This window comes from Thermobia domestica, chromosome 10, assembly GCF_964235325.1.
Source record: "Thermobia domestica chromosome 10, izTheDome1.hap1.1, whole genome shotgun sequence".
NCBI lineage: Eukaryota > Metazoa > Arthropoda > Insecta > Zygentoma > Lepismatidae > Thermobia > Thermobia domestica.
Genome location: NC_137463.1, coordinates 162,402,997 through 162,420,787, shown reverse-complemented (window position 1 = coordinate 162,420,787; position 17,791 = coordinate 162,402,997). Strand labels below are relative to the sequence as shown.

The window sequence follows — 17,791 nt, the reverse complement described above, 5'->3', positions numbered from 1 at the left end:
TTCTACCCTCCTATCCTTGGTTTTATTAATTTCGTTTTCTCTTCACGTTACCACTCAACTACTTGTCTCGCTTTGTATAATGGCTAATTTGTTGGTCTATATAAGAAGGCAGTTGGATAAGTTTTCCATTCACGTATTTCGATACAAAATTTCATAGTTTGCATCATAAAATTGTGGAGGAATATTTATATAAAAAATACTGTCATACTGCAGCTAGTATTTACAATAATACTATGACAGAAAAAGACCTGGTAAGATTTGATACTATGTTTTCAATGTAGTAGTTCTGAATCCACGATAGTCTTGCTCTTCAGAATGAAGTTGCAAGGTTCAGTGCTGAGTAGTGCCAGTTTCCTTCTACGAAATTACCTTGTAACCGTGTTGCCTTCTATTAACCTGTCAAACAGTTGTAACCCTTAAGCGCGCAGCTTTGCATATATGCATTGGCACCGATTTCTCTGTAAATTTGGGAGGCTCATTCAGATGCAGAAGGCATATATGAGGAATTTTAAGACGAATTACATTCAATTTATGCCAAATATTGTATATTCATAAATACAATGTGGGGTCCCACATGAGCTAGCCCTCCCCTTCCCCGGATCGGCGCCATTGCATATATGCAAAGTTCATTTTGAAATTGTATTGGACCACATATTTCTAGTTCGGACATAGAAAAGCAGCTTTGCGTATCAGCTAAGACACCCTTTCATTAATGAAGTTCTGAATTCCCCGCTAGATGTCATAGTAAGCCAGCGTTGGTCTCTTTGTATTACTTGCTGCACGCCGAGTTGTGATCTTGTCATCTTTAAGCTGTCTTTGTTCGTTTAGCTGGACAAGTTTTGAGCTGTTAACTTTTTCTGTTAGACAGAAGGGTGATGAGTGCAAAAGTGCAAGTACGCTGATATTCGTCACATTTTATTGGTTCTATCTGGTTTTAGTGGACTTTGCAGATGTCAACGCGCAACTTTGCATAGACCCTACATGCAAACACCGTAAAATATCCCATAGACCACATATTATTTGCATTAATTAAAAAAAAAAAAAGATCCCATGTTTCCTACACAAAAATCACTTCAAATTTAAAAAAAAAAAGAAATCAGTTTGATCGAAAAAATGGTTCGTTAAAAAGCTAATATAGATATATAAAGAAAAATGAAATAATTTTGATAAAACGTCATTTACAGGACTACGTGATATTTTTTTTTTTTTTTTTTGCACATAATGGTAGTCGTATTATTGTAGTGTCTGGAGCTCTTAAATGCCCATACACAGCTCTTAAATGCCCATATACATACAACGCCCGTTGGCAACTTGGCATACTAACCTTGGCAGTAGTCCTTTTCAAATACATTACTCAATATCTTTTTCGTTCTTTTACTTTTTAACAAAATTAATATTTCAGAAACGAACAAAACATTTGTATTTATGACAGGGCCGTGCCGTGGAAAATCAGCGCCCGGGGCGACAGTATACGACGGCGCCCCATACATATATTCCAAGCAATTTTTCCCATCTTTTTTCCTTTCCCTTAGTTCGGCGCCAGTGGCCGTCGCCCCACTCTGCCCCCCCACGGCACGGCCCTGATTTATGAAGGAGCAAAAGCATGCATTTCAAATGTAGCCGGGATCTACAGCTGTTACAACTGTCAGAGGCTAGAAATATGTTATGATGGAAGACGAGTCTTAATTTTTGTTTATTCTCGAATTACTCAATGTATACACAGTAGATATATGGTTGCGGCATTGTGTATTATTTATACAACTTCATTGTTTCCATATCAATTCTGGAAGATTTCTCTAACAATTGAATCGGTCATTGCAGAAAGGGCACAGACAGAACATGTGCCCTTTCTGCAATGACCGATTCAATTATGTAAAGATATTTCATAAACACATAGACGATTTTCTCAATTCTGTGACAAATTAATTAAGTTTATTTCCTATTTATGAAGGAATCATTGATTTAACATTATCAAATATAATTTTGTTACATATTGTTTTGAAATATTTATGGAGTACTTCGTTTACTTATCTAAATGACAAATCTGTTTGCTGTTCTAGGTCAATTTCCATATCAAGTAATGTTACAAATCAAATCTGAAACGGATTCTCATAAGTTTTTGTGTGGAGGGTCCATCATAAGTGAGACATGGGTATTGACTGCAGCTCACTGCGTAGATGGACAAAAACCTGCATCTGTTAAGGTAAGGTAAAAAAAAAAAAAAAAAAATAGTTTCACGTAAAGTTTAATAAAAATGATCTCTGGAAAAGGCGCAGTACAGAGGACCATTCAAAATATATGTATAGGAAATGGGTAACCACAGTCAAAGTCACAATTACCCGTTACAATATTAATGGATGGACTCCGTTAACAAAGTTGGTCGTTCCAGCTGTCTACAGCAGAAAACAGAACTCAAAAATTCGTTCGTAGCGTATTGGCTATAGATATTTACTGTTATCCGTTATAATCCGTTAAGTCCGTTATCCGTTAAAATCACTTACATGTATGTAGGCTATAGATATCTACTGTTAAAGTCGCCGTTATCGCTTAATGTTCCAAAAGATTGGCTCAATTAACAAGCTTGGCCAAGGTACTCGCTCTATCCGTTATTACAAGAAACAGTACTTTAAAAAATCCCTTGCATGTATGGGATATAGGCTAGAGACACCTACTGTTAAAGTCACCATCATCCGTTAATGTCCTTAAAGATTGGTTTCATTAACAAACTTGGCCAAGGTAATCGCTCTATCCGTTATTACAAGAAACAGTATTTAAAAAATCTCTTGCATGTAAGGAATATAGGATATAGTACCTACCGTTAAAGTCACCGTTATCCGTTAATGTCCCAAACGATTGGTTCCATTAACAAACTTGGCCAAGGTAATCGCTCTATTAGTTAATACAAGAAACAGTATTTAAAAAATCCCTCGCATGTATAGGATATAGGCTAGCGATACCTACCGTTAAAGTCGCCGTTATCCGTTAATGTCCTAAGCGATTGGCTCCATTAACAAACTTGGCCAAGGTAATCGCTCTATCCGTTATTACAAGAAAGAGTACTTTAAAAAATCTCTTGCAAGTATGGGATATAGGCTAGAGATACCTACTGTTAAAGTCACCATCATCGGTTAATGTATCAAAGGATTGGTTCCATTAACAAACTTGGCCAAGGTAATCGCTCTATCCGTTGTTACAAGAAACAGTATTTTAAAAATTCCTTGCATGTATGAGATTTAGGCTAGAGATATCTACTGTTAAAGTCACCATCATCCGTTAATGTCCTAAATGATTGGTTCCATTAACAAACTTGGCCAAGGTAATCGCTCTATCTGTTATTACAAGAAACAGTATTTAAAAATCCCTTGCATGTATGGGATATAGGCTATAGTACCTACCGTTAAAGTCGCCGTTATCCGTTAATGTCCTAAGCGATTGGCTCCATTAACACACTTGGTCGAAGTAATTGCTCTATCTATTATAACAAGAAAGAAAATTAAATTCTCTTACATGTATGAGATATGGGTTGAGATAGTCACCGTTAAAGTCGCCAGTATCCATTAAAACGCTAACTGATTGACTTCATCAACGAACTCGTCCGAGGTAATCGCTCTAGTTGTCTATTCCGAGAAACATAAAAGATGCGCTTACACGTATGTGATATATGCTATGTAAAGCCACCGGTAAAGTCGTTATTACCCGTTGCAATATTCACACATCGACCATACTATCGAATTTGGTCGAGACAAACTAACTACCTGTCTGTTGTAAGAAACAATTTTTAAAAATGTATGAAACATGGTCTATTGATGCCCACCGTTAAAATTCGACACTATCCGTTAATACTTTAACGGATTGACTCCATTAATGAAATCGGCCGAGATAATCGCTCTAACTATATATTGCAACAAGCAGAATTCAAAAATTCGCTTACATGTATAGGATATGAAAGGTAGATAGTCATTGTTAAAGGGTTTAAGGTCCGAAAACGTTTCCTCCACGTTTCTCTATCTTCAGCTTTCTCCTTTATCTCCCAATATTTTCTTCTATTTTTCAAATCATTGATAAGTTGTGTTCTTTTCTCCCAACTCCTCGCTTTCTTTCTACTTTATCTTCAATGGTAGTATGAAGAAGGTAATTTCTACACAACATATGTCCAACCCATTCGGCCTCTCTACAAAGGATACTAGGTAAGAACGTTCTCTTCTCTCCTACTCGTTGTTTCTCTCTCTTTTCATTTTATCTTCTTCACCTTCCTAAAACACCACTTTAGAGCTCTCGAAGTTCCGTAATGTTAAATCTCTGAATCATACAAGACATATACAGCACATGCTCCATATACAGCACATTACCAGCTTCTTCCTTAGTTCAATATGACGTCTGCTAATTAGGTGTGATCTTTCCTTGTTGAATATCTCTTTTGCTACAGCATTTCTTGACCTGTTCTCTTGGATGCAGAAAACACATCTCGTCAAAACACTTCCCAGATATCTGGCACGAACGATCTCTTCAAGCTCTTTTTTGTTTTCCTTAATAGTCTGTTTCCTCAGGATGATTTTGGACTTTCCGATGTCCATTTCCATTCCATATTGTTTCCTAACGGTAACACTTTACTCATCATCTCCTGTACTCTTTCTTCAATTTTACCTATATATGTAACAACCATGTTGCCCACATACCTAACCTTGTTGATGGTCTGTTCCCGAATTTTGAGATTTCCATCTTCCGTTAATGGTTCCTTCATTAAGCATTCACTGTAAATGTTAAATAATTGGGACGACATACTACACCCTTGAGTAACTTTTCTTCCAATCTCCACACTATTAGTTTCCCCTTCACTCGTTGTCCTATTTACAGGTTACAAATAAGTCGTCGGTCTCTCCAGTTGACCCTGATTTCTTTAAATATTTTCAGAAGTGTTGTCCAATTGACCCGGTCGAAAGCTTTTTGTCAGTCGATGAATCGCAAACATAACTCTTGCTTTAAGTCAAAAACTCGTTAAGATATGATCATCATCAACCCAATAGCGTCTCTGGTGCCTTTTCCTTTCCGGAATTAAATTTGACCTTTTTTCAGTATCTTTTGTTTCTTAGTTTCCAACCGCTTATTCAATATACGCGCAATAATCTTCCCAGTGTGTAAAATAAGGTTAATGGTTCTATGATCTCTGTACTTATTTCTTACTTTTCCTTAGGCAATACAGTCATTGCAACATCTATAAAATCAGTCGCCATTCTTCACTCAGGTAGCTCTTGTTAATAAGTGAAGTCAGTACTTTCATCTTATTGTCTCCTATCCCTTGAGAAAGTTCGCTGGTAATTCGTAGTCCCCTACATTGCCTATAATATTGACTCACTAATTATGCAGGAATTCACAAATGAAAAATCATTCAATTAATGGTCAATAACCTTCATTCGCTCACTTTATATGGATTAACTCTCCTGCATATAGTATATGTATAGTAATCTTAAGTATGATAAAAGACGATGAAAGTAATAATAGAAAATATTGAAATGTTACATTTTCTACGTAGAAAATAAACTTTGATTGAAAGTATCGTATGGGTTTCTTAGTAATTCACATTAAAATCGTGAGAACGGCATAAAATGTAAATAAAACTGAGTAGTAAAATAATTTATAATAAACTTGAAATATACATGGTGAAGATATGTTTCAATTGAATATTTCATTATTAAAAATACTCTACATGAACATTTCTAATGTTCCAGGTTGTGGCTGGCGAGTGCAATGTGAAAGAGGAGGAAAATACAGAGCAATACCGAATAGCAAGCAAACTGGTTGTGCATGAAAAATATAACGGGTAATATTCTTTTTTTATATATTTGATAACAGTTTGAAATAAAAGTTTTAGAAATGCATGTAGAGAGGCTGCTGAAAACAAAAATTGAAGTAAACATGAGTATAAACACAATACAGGATGATTGACGGAGAAATGGAAATATTTTCGGTGCTGGTAATATGGGCGATTCTAAGCCAACAAATTCGTATGTTTATTCTCAACGGTCCGATTCTGAACGGTTAGCGATCCACAGGTTGTTAACCAGTTTGAACACCTCCTTACAGAAAAATATTTTTGTTTTACATGTAATCGTGGTTTTGAGAAATACTAAATGGGCTTTGGAAAGGTACAGGAGTGACTTTTTGAATGATGTATTTGAGAACAGACAGTGAAGCACAAAGACAGATTTTGTCGTTGGTTATCCCATAACCAGAGAGTTGCTTCCGTATATTTTGTATAGTATGGTGCTGTAATGCACCTGGTAGGGAAATATAAAGGGAAGTTTTCAATGTTCACTTTGTCCAAATAATTTGTGGGAATTGGATGCCAACACTGTCGCCGAGGCAGGCAAAAAAAAGTAGCACAAAATATTGATAAAAAGTTTCAAGTTGTTAGTCTCTACAGTGCTTGAGAGCAAAAAAATATTTTAGATACTCAATCTGACAGGAAGAGAGTAGCATTTTTTTTAATTATTTAAAAAGTCTCCCTTCCTTTCCATCCTGAGTGGTTAACAACACACACTGGGCAATGCAAAGAACAGACATAGTGTGAAGATATGTGATAACACTAGTATTTCGTTCATGCAGTGTATGTCCGGATAGCGTTAACGTAGACATTAAGTGGTGACAGAGAGCAGTGCTAATTCTCCTTTAGTAGCGACCAGTGTTGTGTTTGAGAAGTTGTTGTGATTGTTGAGTTGTGTGAAGAAAAATGCCACACCCACTTACAAACGTGTTTCGTGTCTTGTCGTTAGATCTCGGTGTAATGCAACTACTAGGGAAATATAAAGGGAAATTTTCAATGTTCACTTTGTCCAAATAATTTGTGGGAATTGGATGCCAACACTGTCGCCGAGGCAGGCAAAAAAAAAAAGTAGCACAGCGTAACCCGTAGTGCGTCAAATATTGATCAAAAGTTTCAAGTTGTTATTCTCCACAGTGCTTGAGAGCAAAAAAATATTTTAGATACTCAATCTGACGGGAAGAGAGTAGCATTTTTTTTAATTATTTAAAAAAATCTCCTTTCCTTTCCATCCTGAGTGGTTAACAACACACACTGGGCAATGCAAAGAACAGACATAGTGTGAAGATATGTGATAGCACTAGTATTTCGTTCATGCAGTGTATGTCCAGATAGCGTTAACGTAGACATTAAGTGGTGACAGAGAGCAGTGCTTATTCTCCTTTAGTAGCGACCAGTGTTGTGTTTGAGAAGTTGTTGTGATTGTTGAGTTGTGTGAAGAAAAGTGCCACACCCACTTACAAACGTGTTTCGTGTCTTGCCGTTAGATCTCGGTGTAATGCAACTACTTGAAGTATCCTCGTCGCCAAAAGTGCCTTTACATCGCCGTGAAGGGTATGTGACCGCGCAGTACTCTAAGGAAGGGATGATTGCATAAGAAATTATGATTAATTTTGAAGAGTTTTTATTTTGACTAGGGAAATAACGTAGGTATAGGAAGTAAAGGCATAGATTAGAAGCATCAGCGAAATGAAAAGATTCGTATTCTCAGTTTTTCAATTTACTGTCTTATATGTTAATAACTGCTAACAACTGCTACTAGCGCTTTTCACTCTTCAGGAATTTACTACGACATATTCTCAGGGCACTTTTCTAAGTCCTAAATGTGTGCGTGAATTATTTCATTCCTCTCACTGTAATTATTTGAGAATGGAAACTGATTACGCTGAACGTGAATATGTTTCGCTGCCGTAAAGCAAGGACCGTAATAAATGTAGATAAGGTTCTTATTATTATACAAAACACAGAAGTATTTATTCCGTATATAGAACAATATAATACAGTAACTAAGAAACATCATAATCACTAACGTCCGCAGGATTTTTCCAACGGGGGGGGGGGGAAGGACAAAATACCGATATAGAGCTTTTCATTTTATTGCCCTATATGTGTTAAGTTAAAATCCATAACATTAATATTGATAGCGTATATCGTCTTTCGCCGCTGTAGCCCATTAGTCAGAACATTCATCTCCAGACATGATGTCGAGAGAATAGAAAGAAAGAGATATGAACAGTGGCGTAATTAATTTTACTGCGCCCTGGATCGATCGATCATTGATTTACTCATACTTCACCAGGCCCCCTGTCCCAAGTATTTCAGCTGCTGCCTTATATATATGGTTCCATGTCAGAAGAGCAGACAAAATAGCAAACACAGAAAGGCCCGACTCAAAACGGCCCGCGACAAAAAAGACCCGCTACAAAAGGGCCAGACCAAAAAAGCCCCGCGTCAAAAGTGACCGGGTAAAAAGGTCTCCGCAACAAAAGGGCCTTAGTCAAAAGGGACCGAATCAAAACGCCCCTCATAAAAAGGGCCCTGGCCAAAAGGATCACACAAAACAGAACCCGAGTCAAAAGGCTCTGCGTCAAAAGGACCGTGTCAAAAAGGGGCCCACTACAATAGGGCCCGAGTCAGTCCTGCATCAAAAGAGACCGAGTTAAAAGGTCTCCGCAACAAAAGGGCCCGAGTCGTAAAGGGGTAGAATCAAAACGACCCATATCAAAAGGGCCGGGTCAAAAGGGTCCCATGACAAAAGAGTCCTAGTAAAAATGGAACTGCCTTAAATAAGCTCGGGTCAAAGGGGGCCACACTACAAAAGGGCCCGAGTCAAAGCGGACCCGCGTCAAAAATGTCCGGGTGTAAATGTCTTCGCAACAAAAGCGCCTGAGTCATATGAGCCCGCATCAAAACGCCCCACATAAAAAGAGCTCTGGCCAAAAGGGTCCCACAACAAAATGTCTGTGTCAAACGAGCTCCGGCTCAAAAATGGGCGTCGCTACAAAAGGGCACAGTCAAACGGCCCCGCATCAAAAGGGCTCGGTTCAAAAGGTCTCCGCAGAAAAGGTCCCGAGTTATATAACCTTTCATCAATAGGACCTGGGTCAAAAGGATCCCATGACAAAAGGGCTCGAGTCGCAAGGACCTGCGTCAAACGGGCCCGGGTCAAAAGTGGCCCTGCTACAAATGGGCCCGAGTCAAACGGTCCAGTTTCAAAATTTCCCGGGTCAAAAGTTCTCCGCAAAAAAGAGCCCAAGACAAAACAGGCCAAATCAAAACTCTATTCATCAAAAGAGCCTTGGTCAATATAATCCCGCGACAAATGGGCTTTGCGTCAAACGAGCCTTGGTCAAAATTGCCCCGCTACAAAAGACCCGAGTCAAAACGGCCGCAGGTCAAAAGGGTACGGGTCAAAAGGTTTCCGCAAGAAAAGGGCGCAAGTCAAATTTGGCCCCGGTAAAAAGGGGCAGGAGTCAAAACGGAGCCGCGACGAAAGGGCTCGGGTCAAACGTCTCAGCAACAAAAGGGCAGGAGTCGAAAGGGCTCGGGTCAAACATCTCAGCAACAAAAGGGCAGGAGTCAAAAGGGCCCGAATCAAAACGACCCTCATCGAAGGAGCCGGGTCAAAAGGGTCTCACGACAAAAGAGCCCGAGTCAAAGGGGACCTGCCTCAAACGAGCCCGGGTCAAAAGTGGTCCCGCTATAAAAGGGTCCGAGTCAAAACTTCTCCGCGTCAAAAGGTCTCGCGTCAAAAGATCTCGGCAACGAAAGGGCCTGAGTCAAAAGGGCCCGAATCGAAACGCCCTACATAAAGGGGTCGGGTTAAAATGGTCCCACGACAGTAGGACCCGAGTCAGAAGACCCTGCGTCAAACAGGCCCGAGTAAAATGGGGCCCCGCTAAAAAAGGGCAAGAGTATAACGGAACTGCGTCAAATGTCTTCGCAACAAAAGGGCCGGAGTCAAAAGGCCCGAATCAAAACGCCCCTCATCAAAAGAGCCTGGGTCAAGAGAGTCCCACGACAAAAGGGTCCGAGTCAAAAGGGCCATGCGTCAAACGGACCCGGGTCAAAAGTGGTCCCGCAACAAAATGTCCGAGTCAAAACAACCCACATCGAAAGGGCCCAGGTAAGAGGTCTCCACGAAAAATGGGCCCGTGACATAATGGTGCTGCGTCAAAAGGGTGTGCGACAAAATGACCCAAGTCAACAGGGAACTACGTTAAACGGACCCTGGTCAAAGTAGCACCGCTACAAAAGGGCACGTGTTAAAACGGCCAGGTTTCAGCTGGGCCTGAGTCAAAAGGGTCCCGAGTCAAAATGGCACAAGTCACAAAAGTCCCTCGTCAAAAGGGCCCGGTAAATACGGTTTCACGGGTAAAAAGCTTTAAATTAAAGTAAGATTGGAGATCAAGCATGCACAGGGGGTTTATGTCCTCTTAGTAAATTGAAGTGTTTGTGCAAAAGAAGGATATATGTCTGTGGCTATTAGTAACAAATAGGAAATTTGAATGGTGATATTAGTTTTGTTTGCTTGTTGATTGGTTTTCAACAATCGCTTTCGCTTAAGTCGGTCTCCATGAAAGTTTGCTTGCACTCCCGTCATAGGTGGACTGGGTGTGTTAGGGCCTAGATAGTGGTTACCATGGAGGGAGTTCAGACTATAACACCAATTTCTAAAATATCGTACAATCAGTGGCGCAACCAGCTATGGGGTCGGGGGCTCATGCCTCCCCGAAACAAACCTGGTATATCTTATACAGCCGCGCTGCAGACAAATTTCGGTGAAATTTCAAAATAGATCGATGCATAAATGAATATTGAATTAAGTCAAAGCACTGTCGAAAGAGAAATACACAGAAAACCCCTACATTAATTTCTTAGAATAATAAACGTTAGTAAAGAGTGCATCATTTTATGCAAAATTAAAGATGTACAATATAATAATTATAGTACAAATTTTAACTTGTAACCGTTAATAATAGGGAATTTGTGAATTGGAATTTTCATTTTAAGTTTTTTTTAGCAAGTTAATAATAAGGATAACTAAATTGCTTGTAATGAGGAGAATTCAAACTTTCAATTTTGTCCATATCAAATGGTGCAGCACGTCGAATTGCGGACTACTGTATTGAATATTCTTGTCCCCTCCCGAATGAATTCCTGGTTGCGCCTGTGCGTACAATGAATATATGCGATGAGCCATCGCGTTAAGTAGATGTAACTTCGTTGTTACATGATAGCTTTTGCAAGCTATGATTTTTCATTGGTCATTGGAAATTTGATGTCATAACAAGCACAGGATTTCCATAAACAAACTTTCAAGAGAATATTTTATAATTATTATTGTAATGCCACGCGGGGTGTCTAGAAGTCCCCTGACTTAGGATAACTCTGTTATTATCAGAGTTACAACAAAATGTAAGAGAAGAAACCGTCTTTAAATAAAGTTTTTAATAGATAGTAACTTCATCCATTTATGTTCTGGGTCCAGGTAAATTGTAACGTTGCATTTTCATGTAACATTATGCGCATATAGAGCGTACAGCCCAAACGGCTTGTCCGATTTGAAAAATTCTTGCACTTTAGATTGAAAACATTATATTTGGAGACGGTTTCCACTCCTACATTTTGTTGTAACTCTTATAATAAGAGAGTTACCGTATGTCATGGGACTTTTAAGACACTCTGTATAGTAGCTGAAACACTAAACAAATAATAGCCAATAGCTTTTTACTATGGAAAGAACAGAACAGCTTACTGAAAATTGTAACAAACAACTAATAATAAATTTTCACTCTGGAATGAACACGACGTTTTACTGAAAATGAAAAACACTGCTGAACTACTAAACAACTAATCATTTTAAAACGTTAAGATTCTTTTCAGTTCAGATTATGAATGGCAGAGTTCCTGAATAACTTCCTTCACAGACACTAAATTTAACATATCTCTTTCCATTTTCATTAGTAAAAATGTGTCCAAAATGTCTTCACACAAATTAGCTCTGAGATTTGTTTACTCTCTAACTTTAACTTTGAGAAGCACCTTTCACATGTCACTTGTGTGCATGGTAGAGACAACGCATGTTTGTATGCAATGTATAAATTATTAAAACAACTAGACTGACAGAAATTGGTACAAAATTTTCCCTGCACATGACAAACAATTTTTACACAAGGTGTTTGCAGCATCATTATCACTCTTGCCGCGAATCCCGTCCAAAATGTTCCATCTTACATAGCATGCTCAGATGCTTAATGATCATCATCTTCTTCTACGGATTCAGGGGCATCATTCTCTTTAGGATCATCAAAACCAGAACGTTTTGTGACAGAATACACGACAAAGAACTGCTGGAGCTCTTTGTATATTTCCTCCTATTTTATATTTGGTTCTTTCTCAAGAACTCTGAAAGCTCCTGCAGACACACCATTCTTCCCGATTTCCGAAAAGTGCTTGGGATCCAGCATTTGGAGTTTATTTGGCTCCTGAAATCTATCACTGACACATGTAAGAATTTTCGTTGAAGTTTTTTATTCTGAATAAATAATTTTCACTTGTATTTAAGTTCTTTCCCAGTTCAACTGCCGCAAGCTTACCTGACATTTTCTTCTTCTTTAGGATTCTTCTGGGCGGAAAGTCTTTTTCCATTGCTATCTCTACACCAGATTGCACAAGCTGTTGTTTTTTTACACAAAATATTTTTGTATTTTCGTAAAGCTTAAACAAACATCTTTTGCCTCTATTTTCTTCTGAAGCTGCTGCTGCAAATTGTCTACAAGTTTCCAGGTTGTACGATAGTCCAATCCGTGAGACTGCAGGTATTTTGAAACACGCTTCGTTTCTGTAAACAAGTCCTGAAACACAGAGCACATCATTACAGTGTTAAATTCTGTCAATTTATTCAGCAAAGTTTAGCTTGAAATGTTGTTTCGCATGAAAACTTCTGTCCTGTACATCATCATTGAGGAACAATAAAAATGAAAGAAATCTTGATGATGATAGACAGTAGTCTCGTCTTGGCTTCATGTTTCGTAGCGAAACTCGTTAGTGTCGACTACCGCATTCAGTGCCTTGTTTTTGCTCTACAATCGTGTTGCACCAACTTGTTGAACTTTTCGTACTTTGTCATATCCCTCGTGGCTTGCATCAATCATTTTCTTCCAAACATTCTTTCTTTTGTAGTATTCAGACAGAACACGGCACTGGTTTCAACCACACCAAATAAGTTTGCAGCTTCAGGGATCTACTCAGTCAAATTTGTCATAACCAAATTAAGAGCATGAGCCATGCATTGGGTGTAAATGATTTCAGGATTATCCTTCTCCAGTAATGCTTTAACTCCTTTATAGCATCCACTCAAGTTAGTAGCTCCATCAAAAGAGCAACTTACAATATCAGACATCAAAACATTGTTGGCACAAAGTACTCTTTTGTTTTCATTTTAAGTTACTTGTCTTAGTGTCACTCTTTACGACAACTGCTAACAGCCGCCCAAATACTTGACCGCTTATAACGCAGAGAATTACTATAGTAAGCTGATTCAGCACTGAAACATCTTAAATAGAATCAACCATTATGCTGCAAATGCCCGCTTTCTTGCCGTCTTCCACTGTTTTCTCCTGCAATTTTGTAAACGTTTTTGATAGAAAATATTTTTTTTAAAAAATACGCTGTTTTTCCATTTTTGAGTTATCAAATATAGACCTACAAGATGTATTAACATCCATAAGGTACCAATCAACCTGTGGTTAAATATGAACCCAGCTACAAACCAGACCCCAGTCTTCAACGATGATAGGGCCCCGACTGTCCAACATAATGAAAAAAGTTCCAGCTCCCAACACCTCAACATGATGAAGAAAGTGCCTAGGAGCCCAACTGCTCAATGAAATGAAAGAAGGTCCCCAACTGCCCAATATAATGAATAAAGCACTCAGGGCCACAACTGCCCAATGTAATGACAGAAGGCCCCAACTGTCCAATATATTGAAAGAAGGGTCCAAGGCCCCATGTATAAACTAAATCACAGTTTCTGTTAATAAAAGACCGTAGTGAAAGATGGACCTAGCCACAGATCCAGTAACAAAAGGGCCCTATTGAAAAAGTTAACTTACTGATTGATGAAAGGATGGAAGAGGAGTGTGTGTTGGCAGCATAATAACAATGATCTACCGAATTATTTAGCTTTCTTCTGTTTTAGCTTTTCTCTCTTTCTCTTTCTTTATTGTTTCATAATTTTTTCTGAGAGGGCCTACGCCGCAATTGCGGCCTAACGGCTCTGGCCAGTCTGCCCCTGACTCCCGTCTTTCCGAGTTTGTATTCTCGAGACATAGCCCAATCAAACTTTATCTATTGTTGATTTTCCCCTTACTTGTAAAATTCCATTTCTACCCCTGAATCAAAGTATAGTATGAAAAATATTCTGTGGAAAAGATTAGTTTAATTTTACTGTGAGAATACATATGTGGATCTGTATACAGAGTTAGTGAAAAGTATTGGAACAGAACAATAATAACGACATGCGCGGACGGAGGAAAAATAAATGTTACAAATGGTATTATTGCAAAACCTGCATTGACATGGAGTGTGGGCACCATGGAAGGCATCTTGAATTCCGCAATATTGCATATCACACAATATTGTTTTAAATGTAAAAGGTTATGATTTTACACTTTAACTTAGGCTTGAATATTCCCACAAATGAGAATGTGAACTCATTTACTACACATCATTTGTTTGAGACAGAGTGTTCTATGTTTGACATATGTATCTAATAGAGAAAATGTATCATGATAGGGCAGTAACAAAAAGATGCATAGACGGAGGAAAAGCAAATGTTACAATTTTTCATTGGTGTAGAAACTGCGTTAAATGATTTAGTATACAGATGGTGATCAGAAAAATGGAAACACCTTTAGTTGGCAACACGTCACATGTATGGGTTGGCAGTGGTGTCGTGGCGCCCGCAGCACCGGACCGCTGTTGGTGGTGTGTTAGGTCGGTCTCCATACTACTCAGGCGCAGTGGAACAGAAGTGTCCAGTGGCTGCAGCAGGCGGAGGTAGTGTAAAATGGGAGACCTCTCAGATTTTCAAAGAGGCAAAATTGTTGTTACGCGGTTATGTGGAGTGAGTGTGACGGCAGTGGCTACTGTGTTAGGTGTGTCGCGTGGGACAGTGTCGAAGGTGATGACGGCCTACTCAACACACGGGAAAACTACATCGGGGAAGCGGAACAGTGGGCGGAAGAAAATCATGAGTGACAGGTAACGCCGGGTTAAAGCGCATTGTCACGCAGAACCGTAGTGCCACTGCGGAGCAAGTGACGGAGGAACTCAATCAGCACCTCCCCCACCCTGTTTCGACAATCACAGTCCGCCGTGAATTACATGACATGAACTTACGGGGTCGTGTTGCACAGGCCAAACCTCTCATCAGGGATCATAACGCTTTTGTACGCCGCAAATGGTGCCGCGACCATGCAACTTGGACCGTTGAAGACTGGAAACGTGTTATATGGTCGGATGAGTCATCCTTCACTCTATTCCCAACCACGGGCCGTGTTTATGTGTGGAGAACGCCCAAAGAAGCTTATGATCTACAGTGTCTCCGACCAACGGTGAAACATGGCGGCGGCTCGGTGATGCTGTGGGCCGCCATATTATGGTTTTCATTGGGTCCTGTGGTCACACTTAGCGGACGAATCACTGTCAACGATTATGTAGCAATTTTAAGAGATCACTTGCATCCTATGGTCCGGATGTTGTTCCCGGACAATGACGCCATCTTCCAGGATGATAATGCACCCATTCACACAGCTCGCGTTGTTGCAGAGTGATATGAGAAACATCGGGATGAAGTTCAACACCTCCCCTGGCCCGCTCAATACCCAGATCTCAACATAATTGAACATCTGTGGAAAGACAACTCCAGAGACGATTTCCACCTCCATCCTCTCACACAGACCTGGCCGATGCCCTGTACAAGTAGTGGTGTAAAATTCCACTTGGTGCCATTCACGACCTCTATGCCTCCTTCCCACGTCGCATCAAGGCTGTTCTGAAGGCGAAAGGTGGCCCGACACCATATTAATCTGGTAAGTTGCAATTTCGTTAGGTGTTTCCATTTTTTTGATCACCATCTGTATATCTAATAAAAACAAACATGTATCAGATAATTTTGTTGTGTAGATACAATTTGCAAAAACTAAGGTTCTCGTTTGGAATTTCACCGTTCCTTCCCGTCCCCTTCACCCACTTATCGTTGGACCGTTTTCTAGGAATTAGAATTCCTCCTTTGCATTATGGCGCCTTTACTCTAATCATCTTCTCCTCCGATGCAACATTTTCGAGCCGTGGAATGATAAATACTCTCTGTGATTTCCTATAGGAGTTTTATTCTGTTCATCCGTTATTATCTTCAACCGTGTTCATATTAGTGGTACTGGACGTGTTATCTGATACAGGCAAGATGTCTTGGCGACCACTTTGAAAACGGTGGCCCATGTGAACAATCTTTTGTCACAACGCTGTTTAGAGTATGAAGATCTATCGAATGAGGTATCACGTGACCCATATTTTCATATAAAATTTCTAAGTTGGGCCTGGGCTAAGATGAAAGGCGGCCCAGGGGGCACCGCGACAACATTATTCGATTTGCCCCATGACTTTGCTATTTGAGGTTTGGTTTGGTTCATTTTTGTTCAACCGTTTCCATATTAGTGCTACTGGACGTTTATGTGATAGAGGCAACATATTTTGGCGGCCATTTTGAACACGGTGACCGATATGAAAAATCTTTTGCCACATCGCATTTTAGATTTTAAAGATCTATCGAAAAGTCTCACTCGCCCCATGTTTCCATTTAATATTTTTAATTTGGAACCGGGGCCCCTTGAAGAACGGCCCTGGGGGCATCGCGACATCGCCGTTCGATTTGCCCCATGGTATTTCCTATTTGAGTTTTTGTTCAGTTTATTTATGCTCAAACGTTTTCGAGATATTTCCGTGGAAAGATTAAAATAGGCCATCCTGTATATATAATGTGTGTGTCTACTCCGCCACTGGTTTAACGTCCCGTTCAGCAGCGAGGCTGTGTGAAAAAAGGCATGTGTTTCACAAATTGATGCTAGAATCTTCCTACAAACTACGTTCATCGTCCGTTTCAAAAGCGTCGTAGTCTACATTATTTATTATTTCCGTAATTTCTCGGGGCGAAAATACGCCACTATCATAAGAACCACGACTTGTCGAGGTGGTATTCATAGCCAAAAGCTCAACGAAAAAGAAGAAGGAATAGTAAGCAAACTACAAGAAGGATGTGAAACAACCGTACACACTTTCACTAACTAATAGAAAAGGGGAAAACAAAAATAGCTATATGTTTTTGCCTTTTGAGTACTCATATCTTTCTGGGAATATATACTTGACCCCACACTTCATTTAAATCTACGCAATACGTGACCTGTACGCATGAAAGTGAAAAATATTCGTGAAAAGTAAACAATAGTTGTATGTTGCTGTTGTATTCTAACAGTCAACTCAATGTTCAACTAACGGAACTGACCTTGATAGGTACTGACTATACGCCTTGTAACAAGAGAGCAACTAATTACTCATGGGTGTCTTGCAGCTATACAGCGAGCTGTGTGCGTTCTGAGTCACTCGCCTGGCTGTATTTCAGGGCCTCGCGAAAATATTGTTTGCTTTTCCTGCCTTGGGGCAAGGATTAAGAAGGCACCTTTGCAAACCTTCGGAGAGTGGGACGGAGTAACATAAAATGATCGAAAGACGACCGACGTTAATATAGAGCAGTGTTGGGCAAATTTCAATTGAATTAACGATTAACAATTAATCTGTAAATTTAATTGTTAATTGCAATTAACAATTGAAATAAGTAATGGTTAATTGTTAATTGCAGTTGACCATTAAAAAAGGAGAATCAATTGCAATTGATCAATCGATTGAAAGTAA

General features: G+C 39.5%; 1 protein-coding gene across 1 annotated transcript in view; it reads left to right on the top strand.

The window, feature by feature from the left end:
- LOC145662809 (trypsin-like) overlaps nucleotides 1-17,791 on the top strand; it is a 74,247-nt gene that overhangs the window by 21,920 nt on the left and 34,536 nt on the right. The window contains exons 3-4 of the mRNA XM_081728697.1: nucleotides 2,061-2,203; nucleotides 5,727-5,818. Of these exons, the coding sequence (XP_081584823.1) occupies nucleotides 2,061-2,203; nucleotides 5,727-5,818 (235 nt within the window). The remainder of the gene's footprint in view (nucleotides 1-2,060; nucleotides 2,204-5,726; nucleotides 5,819-17,791) is intronic.